We start from the raw sequence: 14,339 nt of genomic DNA, 5'->3' as shown, positions 1-14,339 counted from the left end.
CAGAACTATCATCAACAAAGTTCGAGTTGGAATCCAATCAATGACCTTATAAATCCAAAGTCTGATAGGCTAGCCACAAAACATGATCTTTGCTGTTCGTGATAAAGGTCTACAATGAGAAAGAGATACTGTTGTCAATGACTGAAGTGCTGATCAGAACTTATGAGGACTAGACACCAGATGGTCCAAAAATCAGCCAATACAGTATTTCCACAAAACAAGCATTGAATTGTCAATGCGAGCTAGTAGAAGGCCAATAATACATCATTTTATATGATTAAAGGAACAAACGCAACAATCATGTTGCTGTCTTGCCAGTGTTTCCCTGTTTGAAAATAGTGAATAATGATTTCCCAGTTTAAATCATATCTATGTGAGTACTAATAAACACACAAACACTATTTTTAAACTTTCTGGGAGTTACGTGGTCAAAAACCCCAGAACTTGTCCAAAAACTGCGAAAGATCCATGTGTCATAAGCAATCTGATATGTAAACACAATGTGATTGTAAGTAAATTTTAAGCGTTGCACACAACGATGTCAATTTTATGTAAGTTTTTTACTTTTTTCTTTTTTCTTGCTATTGTATTATCTGGTGCCTAGCCTCTTTAAAACCAGAGTACTAAAAACAGATGCCCATACCCACCATTTTTAATCAGTCATTTAGGGGTATAGCACAACAAATTTAATACTTAAAAAAATTAAAATTTGAATTGGTTACACTTCAACAAGCCAATCAAATCATAGCTTTAAATTACGATCGCAAGAATGGTGCTGTGACTAACTAAATTCTTTGAAGTATTAAAACTAACCATTAGAAGCTGTTGTTTGGTGTACAATGGTATCATGGTCATTGTTAAGCTGATTGACTGCAGCATGATTTGCTATGTTTACTGGCAAACAGTAGAACAATCTTTCAAATGACCCAGTTTAAGAACAACAAGGCCTGCTAGGACATGATAATTAATTAAAACCTTAGTGAAAATCAAATTCCAATATGATCAGTTCATAACTAAAGGACAAGTGTTTACTTAAGGCATTACTGGAGGCTGAAAATGTTCGCAGAATCAATTACTTATTATTATTCACCAGTATTCGCAAACATTAAATAATACTTCAAGCTTCAATAGGCTTAAGAGAACTAGGCCCACCAAAGAAGAAAAACTGACACTTCAATGTTAAGGCAAGTTTCATAATTGCTTAGAAAATGTTTATTACAGACAATATTGTCCATAATTTTATAACATTGTATCAATAGTCATTCATCCATACAAATTAACTATGTTTGATCTTGTTTTGACCGGTGGGCTTAAGGTTGCTGATACTATAAGGGGAAAGATCATTTCAATGCCATCGTTATTTGTAGGAAATATTTTAACATCTCTACACAGGCCAAAACTGATAGTGTGACATCAATGATGAATGACTGTAGAAAACACCAACAATACTGTATGAAAGTAAAGCATGTTGTAAGAGTCTTGTAGTAAAATAATTTCTATTTGTTTCAAATGAATGATTGTTAAAGGGGCTAGACACCAGATGATACAAGTGCAAGAAAAAAAGAAAATTGTCAAAAACTAACATAAATTGACATCGTTGTGCACAACGCATTTAATCTTACTAACTGTTACTGGTGTATCCCATCGCTAACGACACATGCATCTTTCGCATTTTTTTCGCATTTTTGCAATTCAAAATTCACTATGGTTGTCTACCATATAAATCCCAGTAAGCTTAAAAATAGCGTCAATATAATTATCTGTACTCAAGACACATATGATACAAGCTGGGAAACCGTTATGCGCTATTTTAAACTGGGAAAACAAATGAGACAGCAACATGGTTGATGCATTTTTTATTTCAACTATGTTAAGTGACGTTTCATCGGCCTCCTACTTAAGCTCACATTGACAATTCTATGCTTGTTTTGAGGAAATACTGTATTTGCAGAAGTGTGGACCATCTGGTGTCTAGCCCCTTTAATGTCCTTTTTAACATTCATGCCCTAATAGACGCACTGGGGTATTTTTGTGGGTCAATTTACCATTTTCGGGTTCTGTCGACTTTTTTCTCCGGTCCCGAATTTATTCCTTCTTATTCTATATAAAATAAATCTGCTTGTGTCGATTTTTCTATCTCGATTTTTTCGCTATGTCAACCTCCTATTTCAGTCCCCGTGGTCCAATTTCACACATTTTCCCTGTCCTTTTGTCAAACTATAGATCGAGTTGTAGGTGCGAAAATATCCAGGACGGTTTGCGGCATGTAGCTAAATTATCATGTGTGTCAAAATAACAAACTGTTATAATTAGAGGTTAATTGATAAATGTGAATAATTAAAGTTGTTTGTTTCTGTTGTTGATTTAAAAGGCATATATTGCTGAAGATATTTATTGAAACGCAAAAGGACTTCGATGACATCATGGGAAATTTGATAACATTGAAAGTTACGTGACGAAGAATGTGCTATATGGCTGAGTATTATATCACAAATCACGAATGTGCTATTTTATCACACAAATGTGCTATTTTATCAAAGTTGCTGTCATAATTATGTGCATTACCATTTTCTTACAATGTGCAAGTGATTGTGAATTAAATAAATTTGACACAAATATTTTGTTTTCACTCTTTTTTTTCCATTATACGTTTGCACAACAGTAATATGTAACAAGACTGTTCAATTGTAGAAGTCAGACATCGGACATTAATCAAACTCAAATGAGTTGGGATTGATGATATATTTTTGTAATTCGGTTGTGTCAAATGTTTGTTATCTCGACTTTTTTCCCTATGTTCCGACAAAGTCGACATAACGAGTTTCGACTATATAGTTAATTTCTAAAGTTAAAAGGTGACTGGCTTGAGTGATATGGCTGGTTATCAAACTTGTACGTGGTATTATGCCATACACATTCTGACCAAATTTGATGATTGGACATAGGCTTCTTAAGTTATTGAGCGGACAACATACTGGGCGCTGCCAGTTTGCTGTAGGTGAATCTATAATACATTTTGTTACATGAACGGGTGTATTAAAAGTTTAAACTCAATTGTTCTGAACAATTTTCTCCACGATTATTATAGCTGCACTCTTACTACCAAACAAGATATACCACAATTAATACAATTGTTTTAATTTAGCAAAAAAGATAAATATGATGAAAACAATTATTCTTATGAACAATCTCATGTTTAATTTGAAAGAAGTTTATAATTCAATAGTTTTGTGTTTTGAGATATTAAATACACGATTACAATCTTGTTATCTGTAATTTTCAATAAATGCATTATTTATTAAGTAGATAAAGGTCTATCACTTAAAATTTATGTTTGTTCAACATGAGTATGTATTGGTTTTAAATTAGAGTGTCACTTTAATAAAAATTAAACTTTTTGTCTTGAACTTTGCAACATGTTCTACCCATTACGAGAAACAGCCACTATGCAGCCGCTACTGATCACTGATTGCTGGCTATTATCTCTGCCTACCATCTAAGTGATGGGTAATTGTGACAAGGGCAGTCCGTATTTCATATTTTGACTCTAAACATGACTAATCTTGGAAATTTATTGCATTCTAAAATTTTGCTGAATGGGAACAATTGTTATTGTTTTTATTTTTCTATCTTAAAAATCAATCTTATATGTCTTAAACCAATTCACCAAACCTGTTATGAAACAACAGTTTCAAGTCTATTGCCATCTCCCCAGCCATGTTTCAATTGGCTTATATGTGCCAATCCAGACACATGAGGTATTCTGATTGAAAAAAAATAAACAAAAACAAAATTCTATAAATCAGCATTTTTCACAAAAAAACAAAGTATATAGACGGTTTTTACCAAAAATAGGAATAAATGGGAAAAGTGAGAAAAACAGGAAAGCTTTTAAGAGTCTAAATATACTGCATAAACTGAGAACATGTTCACAGAAAAATGAATTAATTTGCACTACATCATTAAAAATTTTACAAGAAAGCAATTGAATTATTTAAATGACAAGAACAGCTTGACTGTCACAAAGAATGCATATGAAAACTCAGAGATTTTGGTAAATCAAAGAAGGACAAACATAGCACTAAGTGCCATTGAGCGATTGGAAATGCTTGTCTGTTTTTTGGTGGTTTATTTTTACAGTCGAAAAAGAGCAATACTCAAGAACTACCACAGCAAAAGTTATGTGGCTTCCTACACATGTACACACTGTCTCCTGCAACATGTGTATGAAAGAATCCTCAAGTTTCGCATGATCAACAGACACTGCAGCCAACAACGACACCAAGGCTACGACAATACCTCCTTTCTTAAAAAACAAAACAAAACAAAAAAAAAATTAAAAAAAAAAAAATCTACATCGGCTTTTCATCCAGTATTTACAAAAAAAGACTATGTAAACATGTAACGTTTTGCTAACTTCAAACTTACAGCTTCCAAATCAATCCATGTCTCGTCCATAGGTTTTATCCGACTTTGTAAAAGGAGAACCATCGGTAATTCCTTGGACATGCCCATGTTCTCTGATTTTATCCAGCATTTACCTTCATAAATGTTTTATAGAGGGACTTTGAGAGTACCGTCATACAACATCTGTCAATCTTGATTGCTTAACTTTCTCTTGGGCTTTCTTTCTCTCACTTTTCCCTTTCACTTTCAACGCCTCCAAACTTTGGGTCTTTATGAAGTGTATTTTTTCATGTGTACTTTTTGTTTATTGAATGCAGACACTTTTAATATTTAATAAGAATAAAGAAGCAAACTTCTAAGCATTCAGTAGGAGTTGTATTCTTTTGTTTTATTGCTGTTTTGTTGGGGTTTGGGGATGGCGGTTTTTTTTGTTGTTGTTGTTGTTTTTGCCTGGTTGTTGTTGTGTTTGTTTGTTGTTGTTTTATTGTTGTAGTTGTTGTTGTTTTTATGGGGGGTTTTGTTGTTGTTGTTTTCGTTTTTTACTCTTTTTTTCGGGGGGGAGGGGGGCAGCCTACTTTTGTCTTTCTTGTATGATTAACTTAATTAAGACAAGTTGTAAATCAATTTAACAATATGATTGTTATGTAGGCATTCAAATTAATAACAACGTCCAATTTTTCAATACACGTAGATCATTTTAAAAACAAAAGTGATTTCTTACCTTTATTCAAGGCAGTTTTTCCAACATACTGATGAATATTAGTAAACAATGACATGACAAAATCAACTCCAAAATCTATTTGCATTAAATAAGTATTTTATTTTATATATGTATATAATACCATACTCACAACTCGGCATTTGTACTTTTGTCTATTCATGATCTGCTTGTGAGAAATTCATTCTATCTACAGTAACACTGTTCATTTATTTATAAATGAAAAATTCAAGTTTGATGCCAATTTTATGCGTAGCCTTCTAATTAACTTCCAATTAATTTCATGGAGTCAACAAATTCTTCCTTCAAAACAAAAGTTTTTCAATTTATCAAACCCTGAGCACTGATAAGGCCTGTATTTGAAAGTTCCAAACATAACCACTAACCATTGGAATCGCAGCTACTTGATAACTAGTATAATATATAGCGATTAGTTTTCAATTACAAAATGAACTATCTATAGTATATATTGTAAGACGTTACAGGGTTTTACCTTGCATAACTTTCCTTAACCCTTTCAAGTTTAAATAACTTCATACCTTCTATTGCATGACGTCAATATTATGAACTTTTCTTTGCCCTGTTCCACAGTTCAGGAAAAATCAAACAATAAAACAAACATGCCCCATTCAAACATTATTCTTTGAACTAGATCAATTTTGGAACAATGTTTGAAATATATAATCTTTGTTTCAAGGTAAGTTCCTATAAAATAAGAAAATACATAATCAATGTTGAACAAATCGGACACAAATAAGGAGTCTTATAGTACAAATACACTTTCATACGATTATTCTAAACGTGTTGTATATAAAACAAAAGTGTCAAAGAGACTTGTTTATTGTTTACTTATTTATTAACTCTTGCAAAAAAGATATCTCATTGATGGTAGGCTGAAATTACAACTATGAATTTATCAATTTACAAGGGGGTTTATTATCTGAAACCTGGCAGTGTTTGTCTTGAACTAAATTCGAACGAGGACCATAAAAAAAGCCAAAATTAATGCTCTCTGTTTGTTTTTTACCATAAACTCATTCAAAAATGTTGTATTTCTTTTAATTTTTGTATTGAAACACTCTTCCACTAAGATTATCATTATGAGATACATACCAATGCCATTTCAATATAACAAGGGCTTAGCACAAGGCTGACTTTACTTCACCTTTTTTTATATGGAGTTTCATTCATCTTTGCATTGAGCCATCCATTTGTAACACATTATATGATATTTATAGTTGACTGACCACTGGTCAAGAGGAAGACTGTCGTAAATTGTTTTCTGATTATATACACTAATCTTTGCACAATAAAAAACACACACATTAGGGCCACAATTAAAAATACTTAATTTAATACTTAAATAATAAGGTTCTTTTGTTGTTGTTTTTATTTCCTAAGGCAACCCCTTAATTCCTTAATGAACAAAAATATAAACATGACCACTGGGGTTCAAGCCCAAATATTTTGGGTAGCAGGTGTTTTAGCTTATCAGTTCGGAACCCACAAACAAACTTTTAATCAATGGTGGCCTGGCTGATAATTATACAAAACATGCTGTGACATTTTAATCTGCAATAAGATAACAACCAATAATACCTGTATTCAATTTACAACTTCCCTCATTAATCACTGTTCAATTACAGGACACATCAAGGTTTCACAATAACCTGGTACCATAATATTGCACATGCAAGTAAAATGTATAATAATAAATAAATTATTTTAGTTTTAGGATAATTATTAATATTCAAAATCATTCTCATATATATATATTTGGCCAATTACTCTGATAAAGAAGACATTTATACGTATCGTACAATTTAGATAAAAGGAGTGGCATTAATACAAAACATGCCATAGAGATAATCACTTGTTGCAGAAGTTGTCAATGTTTGTTTACATATTACCCCACCCACCTTATTTTGCGTCATAAGCGCAGAAGTTTATAATTATTTTTATTTCAGCTAAAATATTAACAGTTGTCATTGTCAGTTAATACCTTGGACTTTTTACTACCACTTTGCCCATTTGAAAGCAAATCTCTTTCATCTTCGTGAATGGCAAATCTGGTTTCTTTATGTTTACGAGAATTCACCCCATTTGTTGACGCCATTTGCAGAGGAACTTCGCTATCTCTGCGATAAGAGCCGTGTCATCCAATAATCCAAATGACGGCACCGTGCAGGGTCATTTGAGGTCAAATAATACTCTAGAAGGATATCGCTCACCAAATAAATGTTACATGCGTTTAGTGCCAATTGTGTGTACATAATTGCCATGGAAACGACTAGTGAACGATCTTATAAATTTTCAATTTATGTGACATATAACTCATTGACATTGATCTTATTCCATTTTGGTATAGATTTCTATATTTATTTAAATCAATAAATCAAAATGTATACAGTAGATCTACAGTAGCGTGTCAGTTTGCATAATTTTGAAGATCTTACTAGTATGTGAATTTTAAATGGGTCCATGTCATTCAAGTTCAATATTCATCGAACTAAATGACCATCATGTCGAGTCGGTATGCAGAACGTAAACAAACTTCCTTATGCATGTTCACGTGCACCACAATGTTAAGGCCATACTTAACCGCTTATATTAAAACCGGGGTCTTCGGTCAGGTTCATTCCAGAACTATAAAACCTCTGATAGTTCTAAGAATTATGAAATAACTTGGCACAAATGCTTATCACATTAAAGCTGCACTCTCACAGATTGAACGTTTTGACAACTTTATTTTTTATTTTTAGTAACGGTTTAAGCCATAAAACATTAAATATGGAATGGAAATATGAACATCTGTGATCTGATCTTTTGCCAACGGTCTTTCATCACTGGTTTGCAGATATTGACGCAAAAATTTGCTAATTCCAAGACAAAAAATAAAAAATGTTGGAAAAACGGTAAATCTGTGAGAGTGCAGCTTTAATTCACCGTGCAGAAAGCGGTCATAATTATTTCAAGGCCACGGGATATATCTAGTCGCGTTTGTGTCCTTTGCATCTGAACTAGCGCCCGCCTCCTAAAATCGTCCAAATTTAGTTTTAGTTTCAATATAAGAGACAAAAAGTAGTAAAACACACCCAAAATGCACCATTTCCGACCCCATCCCACCCCACCCCTTGCAGTTATTCTAAACCAAATAAATTTCGATTCTAAGAAAGGGTTGCAAATCACAAGGTTACGCCTAATATCAGACAAATATAGGAACAGCATTTCGTGGAGAGGGTCTATACTCTATGGTAAAAACCTCCTCGCCAAATTAGCCATGTTTATTTTCTAGAACAATGATTAAAATAATCAAAGATGAAATTATTTTTTCTTCGTATCAATTCATTTTCCCGCGCATAATTTCGTGCATATACGAGGGGTATCTGGGAGGCTAGGAAAAATTGTAGGATAAAAAAGAATAATTTATTTTGATGATGTTTGTGAATTGGTATAAACTAATTCCTACAGCCTATATTAATGGGAGAAAACAATGGCATACTTCGTCAAACGCTGCATCTAAATATTTGGTGTCCATGACAACAAATACATGTGCATTTGATTCAACTCAAAACTGTCTCAACGTTTCGCGAAAAAGGTACTGTATCATTTTATTTATGATGAAAATATCCCATTTGTTTGAGGATTTAGGGCGATTTAGGGCCTTAACGGTACTCTTGGTAAACATAAAGTCATATTTTATTTACCCTGACAATAAATCAGAACTTGAAGCGCATAACCAATGACAAACATGCAATTTAATTAAGTCTCAACACACCTGAAGCGGTATTATGCACATCCATTGTATTCCAGTTTCAAGATTGGGACTTAATCAAGTTGATTGTTTTTCAATGGTTCTGACTTATCTGTTTGGGTATATAAAATACAAGTTTAGTTTTTTTTTTCAAGAGAATTATGAATTAGGCTCTAAATCGTCCACCTATCCGCAAACCACTGTGGAAATTACGCGCCCGTTTTGAGATGTCAAACTTGCCTCACCCCTGCTTGGGAAACTACATTCTCATCATTCGGAACTCCTCGGCCATTTTTTCTAAAACAACCTCGGATGTATATGGACGGTTTACATACTTAAAAAGTGGTACGTTTAAGTCCGCTGCAAATAGATCGCGTAGTAATCTTATTTAGTAGTTAAAATTTATGACTTAACTCTTGGGAATCGTAATTATGTTTGCAATAATACACTTCACTGGCAATCAATTTAAACTGAGAGCAATGAATACAACTCTTAAACACTACATTTTATTAATGCTTTTATTCAAAAAAATACGGACTACTTCAACAGATGTACCGGCATACATCCGAGGTTGTTTTCAAAAAAAAATGGCCGAGGAGTTCCGAATGCATTCTCATTCATCAGGTTTTGATAATGACAAATCTACGCTTAGTACCATCACTCTGGTGAACGAGAATGGGGAAACTAGTACATGCCTTCGTCTCCAAAAAGAGATCATTGAAGAGACTTCCATGATTTCGAGTATTCTGAATATCTTAGCTACGTCAAGCACGTGCCCATTGATCGCATGTCCTGATGTCGCAATTATTTAAATCACAGACTCTGTTTCCATTCAGAATATGGTGACAGCAGAATGCATTAGATTCAATTACTATTGATTAAGCGTCAATTTCAAGATGTCCAAGTGGCGAAATAATCGCCTTAATTGATTATAAATAGAGAGATAAACGGTCTTAAATGACGTTTGATTATTAATCTATAACGATTGATGAATGATTGACACTAGATATTTTGTTCAGCCAGATGATTGAAAGCTGGGCATCTTTCATTGTCTCAAAGTTGCAGGAACTATGGAAACTGAAGGTGCATTAATGGGACCTCTTTGTGGAATACTGACCATTATATTTGTCCAAACCTGTGTTCATGGATTGCAGAATACAGTGACAGCCAGAACAAGATTGAATTTGGTTAGTGAAGGGTTTATTCATTCGTTTGTTTGTTCGTTCATTAATTCACCATAAGTTCTGTTCGTCCATTCACTCATATGTTCAGTTTTATTTTTCTTATTTTATGAATTATTTTTTTTGTTATTTAATTATTCATTTTTAACTATATATTTTCATGTATTTTTTTTTAAATCTATTTAGTATATATACTTAGTTGTATATATTTTATTAATCGTTCGTTCGTTCGTCCGTTCGTCCGTCCGTCCGTCCGTCCGTTCGTTCGTTCGTTCGTTCGTTCGTTCGTTCGTTCATTCGTTCATTCATTCGTTCATCTGTTTAAAGCAACGCTTCGAATAACGTTTGATAGGGTCAGGCATAAAAATCATAGCAATGGGAACCTCATACAGAGTGCCTTTAAGAAAAGAATTACTTGTTTATTTTTGTTTTCGTTGATGAATTAATAAAGGACTGGTTGGCGTGAATTCCGAAATTTCTGCGATCTTCTGCAATGTTTAAACTATTATCAGATTTATTAAAAGCCAATTAAACAATTAAAACTAATTGTAAATTAAATGCAACTCATGTATTTGGATGTTTTTGCGTTTTGAATGTTGTATAATTGGCCTTTCTTTACAAGGTGACATATTTATTAATTTACTTATTATAATAAAATGTTTTAGTACCTTAATTAAAGCTGCATGAAAACGAACGTTTGTTCAAATTTTGTATTGCCACAATACTTTGGGTCCAAAGTCAAGGTGATTCATACACATAAATCATTGGTGCGTTCCTTCCTGTTATAAAACTACGTGTTCACAATTTAGGTAAATGTATACTTTAAAGATGTCCGATCCTTCCTTTAGCCAAAAGTTGGTAATAAATATGCAACTATTAAAGGTTTGTTATGGTAATACATCCTTGACTTCATTCACTGTATATGTCCGTTATTTAAAGTACGCCATCCGATTAAATTTAGAGTTTGAATACCACAACGAGGCAAAACATTCAGGTCAATGTCCATTGCAATATTTCTACACGCAGGACAACAAGGTAACCCAAGAGCGGCTATTGTGGGAACGGCCGAAGCGTGGCGCCTCTCTCTGCGTTGGTGAGTGCGCACAGGACCCCGCCTGCGTAAGCACTTTCTACAACAAGGTCACCGGCAAATGTCAAGGTCACTCCGTCACATTTGGTGTACCGGACGCGTCGGCGACAGTGGAGATGAATTCACGATATAGCGTTCAGTCGCGTGGCAAGAGTTTTACTTATTTATATTTGAAAGCCTGCACTTTAAAATTAAGTTTTTATGTTGAATGGAATATATCGTTGATTGCAAGTCCTACTTGTGAGCTTTCGTTTTAAAAAAATAATCGCTAACGAAAGATATGTGGAGGTTGTCGACGACGCTATTCGACCCGGTGTCTTTGATTTGATGGCATGATCTTTCTGTCAATTATTGTATAAAATATAAATAAATGATATAATCTGGGAATTTTACATTAAAGTGTCTGCAACTTCAGGTACAATGTATATAATGGATCAAATGTGTTGTCTTTGCCAGTCAATCTAACTCTTTATTCAGGCGAAGGCTACATCATGGACAGCTGTACGGTGGACGCAGAATGTACGGTGATTAACTCGATCTGTTGGCAGAAGACTGGGGAGTGTATGTGTGACCCGGGGTATAGCTTCTCTCCAAACACGCGGGAATGTCTCAGCGGTAGCCACACTTATTAATTTTGTTATAAGATCAATAGCTCATATAAATCAAGCCAGCAATTACATAACCAAAAATATCATGTGTTTTTATCAAAAACAAATGCTAAGCAAGTCGGTAAACAAATCAATCCTCACGTATGTATACTAATCCAGTCTAGGATCACGATCTAAGAAAAAAAATAAAGATTTTTCTTTACTTGTATTCCTCGTTATTACAATCATTCTTGAGGTATTTAAGAATAACTTACTGTATGTGTGCTAATTCAGAAAAATGTTTCTTTTTTAGGAAACCACATGTTTTACCATTTTAGAACTGTTTGCCTCTATTGTTTAGCTTGTCCAAATGGCTACGGACCGCTTTTCATGCCGTACCACGACCACTACATCCACTCGACCAACATGGAAACAATAAACGCCGTCACGCTTGAGGAGTGCTACGGTTTCTGCGTCAACCGCACGAATTACACGTGCAAGACGCTGGAGTACATGGCGGGAACCACATGTTTTCTCGCCAACATCACGAGGCTGGATGACACCTTTCTGTGGACGGAAGATACGAAGCAAGATTTTGACGTCTCATACTACCAGCGTGACTGTGCGTGACTTCGACTGTGTGAAACGTTGGGCTATGTAATACGTGCGACGTTTTAGAAGTTCTATTCTTGCAAACCGGATGTTCATTTCCAGTGCATTAAGCCATACTTGAAAATCCCATCTGGCACCCCCATGATAAACGAGTCCAAATACGCGCCACTTCTTATTTATTTTGATGTATGGTTTATGAAAAGCACATTATGTCATTTTAATAAAGCGCAAATAAATATATAAGTATGCAGGACTTTAATTTCAAAATTAAAATTATTAATAATCAAAACGCGATTTTAGAGGATCCTTTTTACGCCAACCGTGATCCTAAATAATTACGCTTCATGACGCCAGTAAAGAACGGCGCACGTGCTTTGTTGGTAAAATGTGTAATAATCTTTTTCCACGTCAATTTATCCTCAAATTTATGATTTTAGGCATACAAGAATAATATCTATCATGTTTTCCGGTACGGATATAAAAAAAACCGACCCTCGGGCAGGCTGCTTCCCCGTAAACTCAGAAAACCTCGATACCGGCTTACGCGCGTGCCCTCGGGACGGATTTTTTTATACGGAAGGGAAAAGCATGAGCGTTATTAAAATCCCAGAATATATTTGACACCAGAGAATGTGCAAGAACGCTATTTTAAAAACAAAATCACTTTTATTTGAAGATTTATGTTTCCTTTTAAAACAAATATGTTTCTACAAAGCGGTAGTTTATCGGAACACCTCGACCAGTATCCGACATAATTGATATCTCGAAGCTTGCTGGAGTTGTTACGATTGAGCGGTAGCAAGACACGTTCTATCACATCTTTAAATGACGATCTTCTTAAATATATATGACAGAAGTGACAACTTACATTTACCGTTCGTTTTATTTTTGAGAGGAAAGTTTGAATATTGGCCCCATAAAGTAATTTGTATTGTGATATAATGCTATTTTTAAATAATTCAAGAGCCAATTTAGACACGAGCAAGTGCACCGTACGCGGGTGCCAAACGCTCGTCTGTTTTCACACTGGATACATTATAACTCAACAAAAAATGGCCACAGTAACAGAATTTGATACACAACGTGTTTATTGTCATTGGGAATATAACGGAATGTACAAAGTTTAATGGCAATAGCTTTAAATGAATTTTCAAATGACGAAACATATTTTTCACAACGACTCCACAACTGCCGCAGACGAACATAGCCAGACGATAACTCGAGCAAAAATATATGATGCAAAACGGTTAATTCCTGTTGAGGTCAGTCAATAGAATAAATCATCGCGGCGTCCCAAATAAAGTAAAGCATTTGTTCAGCGACTTCCGTTTGTTGCAACCACGATTTCAATACAGTGCAGATTCTCGTGAAATCTGTCTGTTCAAATGTGCAGCAGTGTCGCAGTCAATGCGGTAATCTTGGAAATGTATCGTTGCAAAAAATAAACATTTAGAAAAGACCTTTGTTCGAATGCGCAACCAAATCCATGGCGTTATTAAATACCGGATATTAAAACTTGACAGACTTTCTTTATAATGACGTTGATTAATCTTAATTAACCTAAAGATATTACCTGCTCGTATTTCACTTCTAGCACCGTATTTTGTATTGCTTTTCGCACGTTTCTGGTTTATTGGCACGTTCAACAATAACAGAAGCCACAAGTTCAGTAGCACAAAGCTGTTTTATTGTAAACACAATAATATAATTTATTATGTTAAAGACGAGATCTATATCACATTTTACTTGAAAAGCAAAAACCGACTATTAATTTATCATCAAAGTTTAAAAACCGTCACAATGTAAACCGACATATAGGCCCACGAATGTAATATGTATCATAACACATGTGCTTTGTTATTGATCAAAACACTTCCAAGGAAGTCCATGCATATTAAGGGCTTAGTCAAGCACTGTTCAAACAGCTTCTTTTTCTATATTTTGTTTCAAACGTCTTGTACTACGACCGCACATTGTATACCATGGAACA

The 14,339-nt window shown here is 34.2% G+C and overlaps 2 protein-coding genes across 4 annotated transcripts in view; one reads left to right on the top strand and one right to left on the bottom strand.

Moving 5' to 3' along the window:
- Window positions 1-7,269, bottom strand: part of LOC128242987 (H(+)/Cl(-) exchange transporter 7-like) — a 96,687-nt gene extending 89,418 nt beyond the window's left edge. The window contains exon 1 of the mRNA XM_052960450.1: window positions 7,128-7,269. Within this exon, the coding sequence (XP_052816410.1) occupies window positions 7,128-7,241 (114 nt within the window). The 5' untranslated portion in view covers window positions 7,242-7,269. The remainder of the gene's footprint in view (window positions 1-7,127) is intronic.
- A 2,536-nt stretch (window positions 7,270-9,805) lies between these two features.
- Window positions 9,806-12,597, top strand: LOC128245160 (uncharacterized). Of its 3 annotated transcripts, none has more exons than XM_052963415.1 (4): window positions 9,806-10,066; window positions 11,087-11,294; window positions 11,628-11,765; window positions 12,099-12,597. In XM_052963415.1, the coding sequence occupies exons 1-4, from the start codon at window positions 9,950-9,952 to the stop codon at window positions 12,365-12,367; spliced, it is 732 nt and encodes a 243-aa protein (XP_052819375.1). In that variant the 5' UTR covers window positions 9,806-9,949; the 3' UTR covers window positions 12,368-12,597. The 3 variants fall into 3 exon arrangements, with proteins under 3 accessions (XP_052819375.1, XP_052819376.1, XP_052819374.1); XM_052963416.1 differs by having other exon boundaries at window positions 9,814-10,066; window positions 11,087-11,153; XM_052963414.1 differs by having other exon boundaries at window positions 9,837-10,066; window positions 11,087-11,297.
- The last annotated feature ends 1,742 nt before the right edge of the window (window positions 12,598-14,339 follow it).

This window comes from Mya arenaria, chromosome 8, assembly GCF_026914265.1.
Source record: "Mya arenaria isolate MELC-2E11 chromosome 8, ASM2691426v1".
Classification (NCBI taxonomy): Eukaryota; Metazoa; Mollusca; class Bivalvia; order Myida; family Myidae; genus Mya; species Mya arenaria.
The sequence above is the reverse complement of the archived record's forward strand: the minus strand, read 5'-3'. Positions and strand labels throughout refer to the sequence as shown.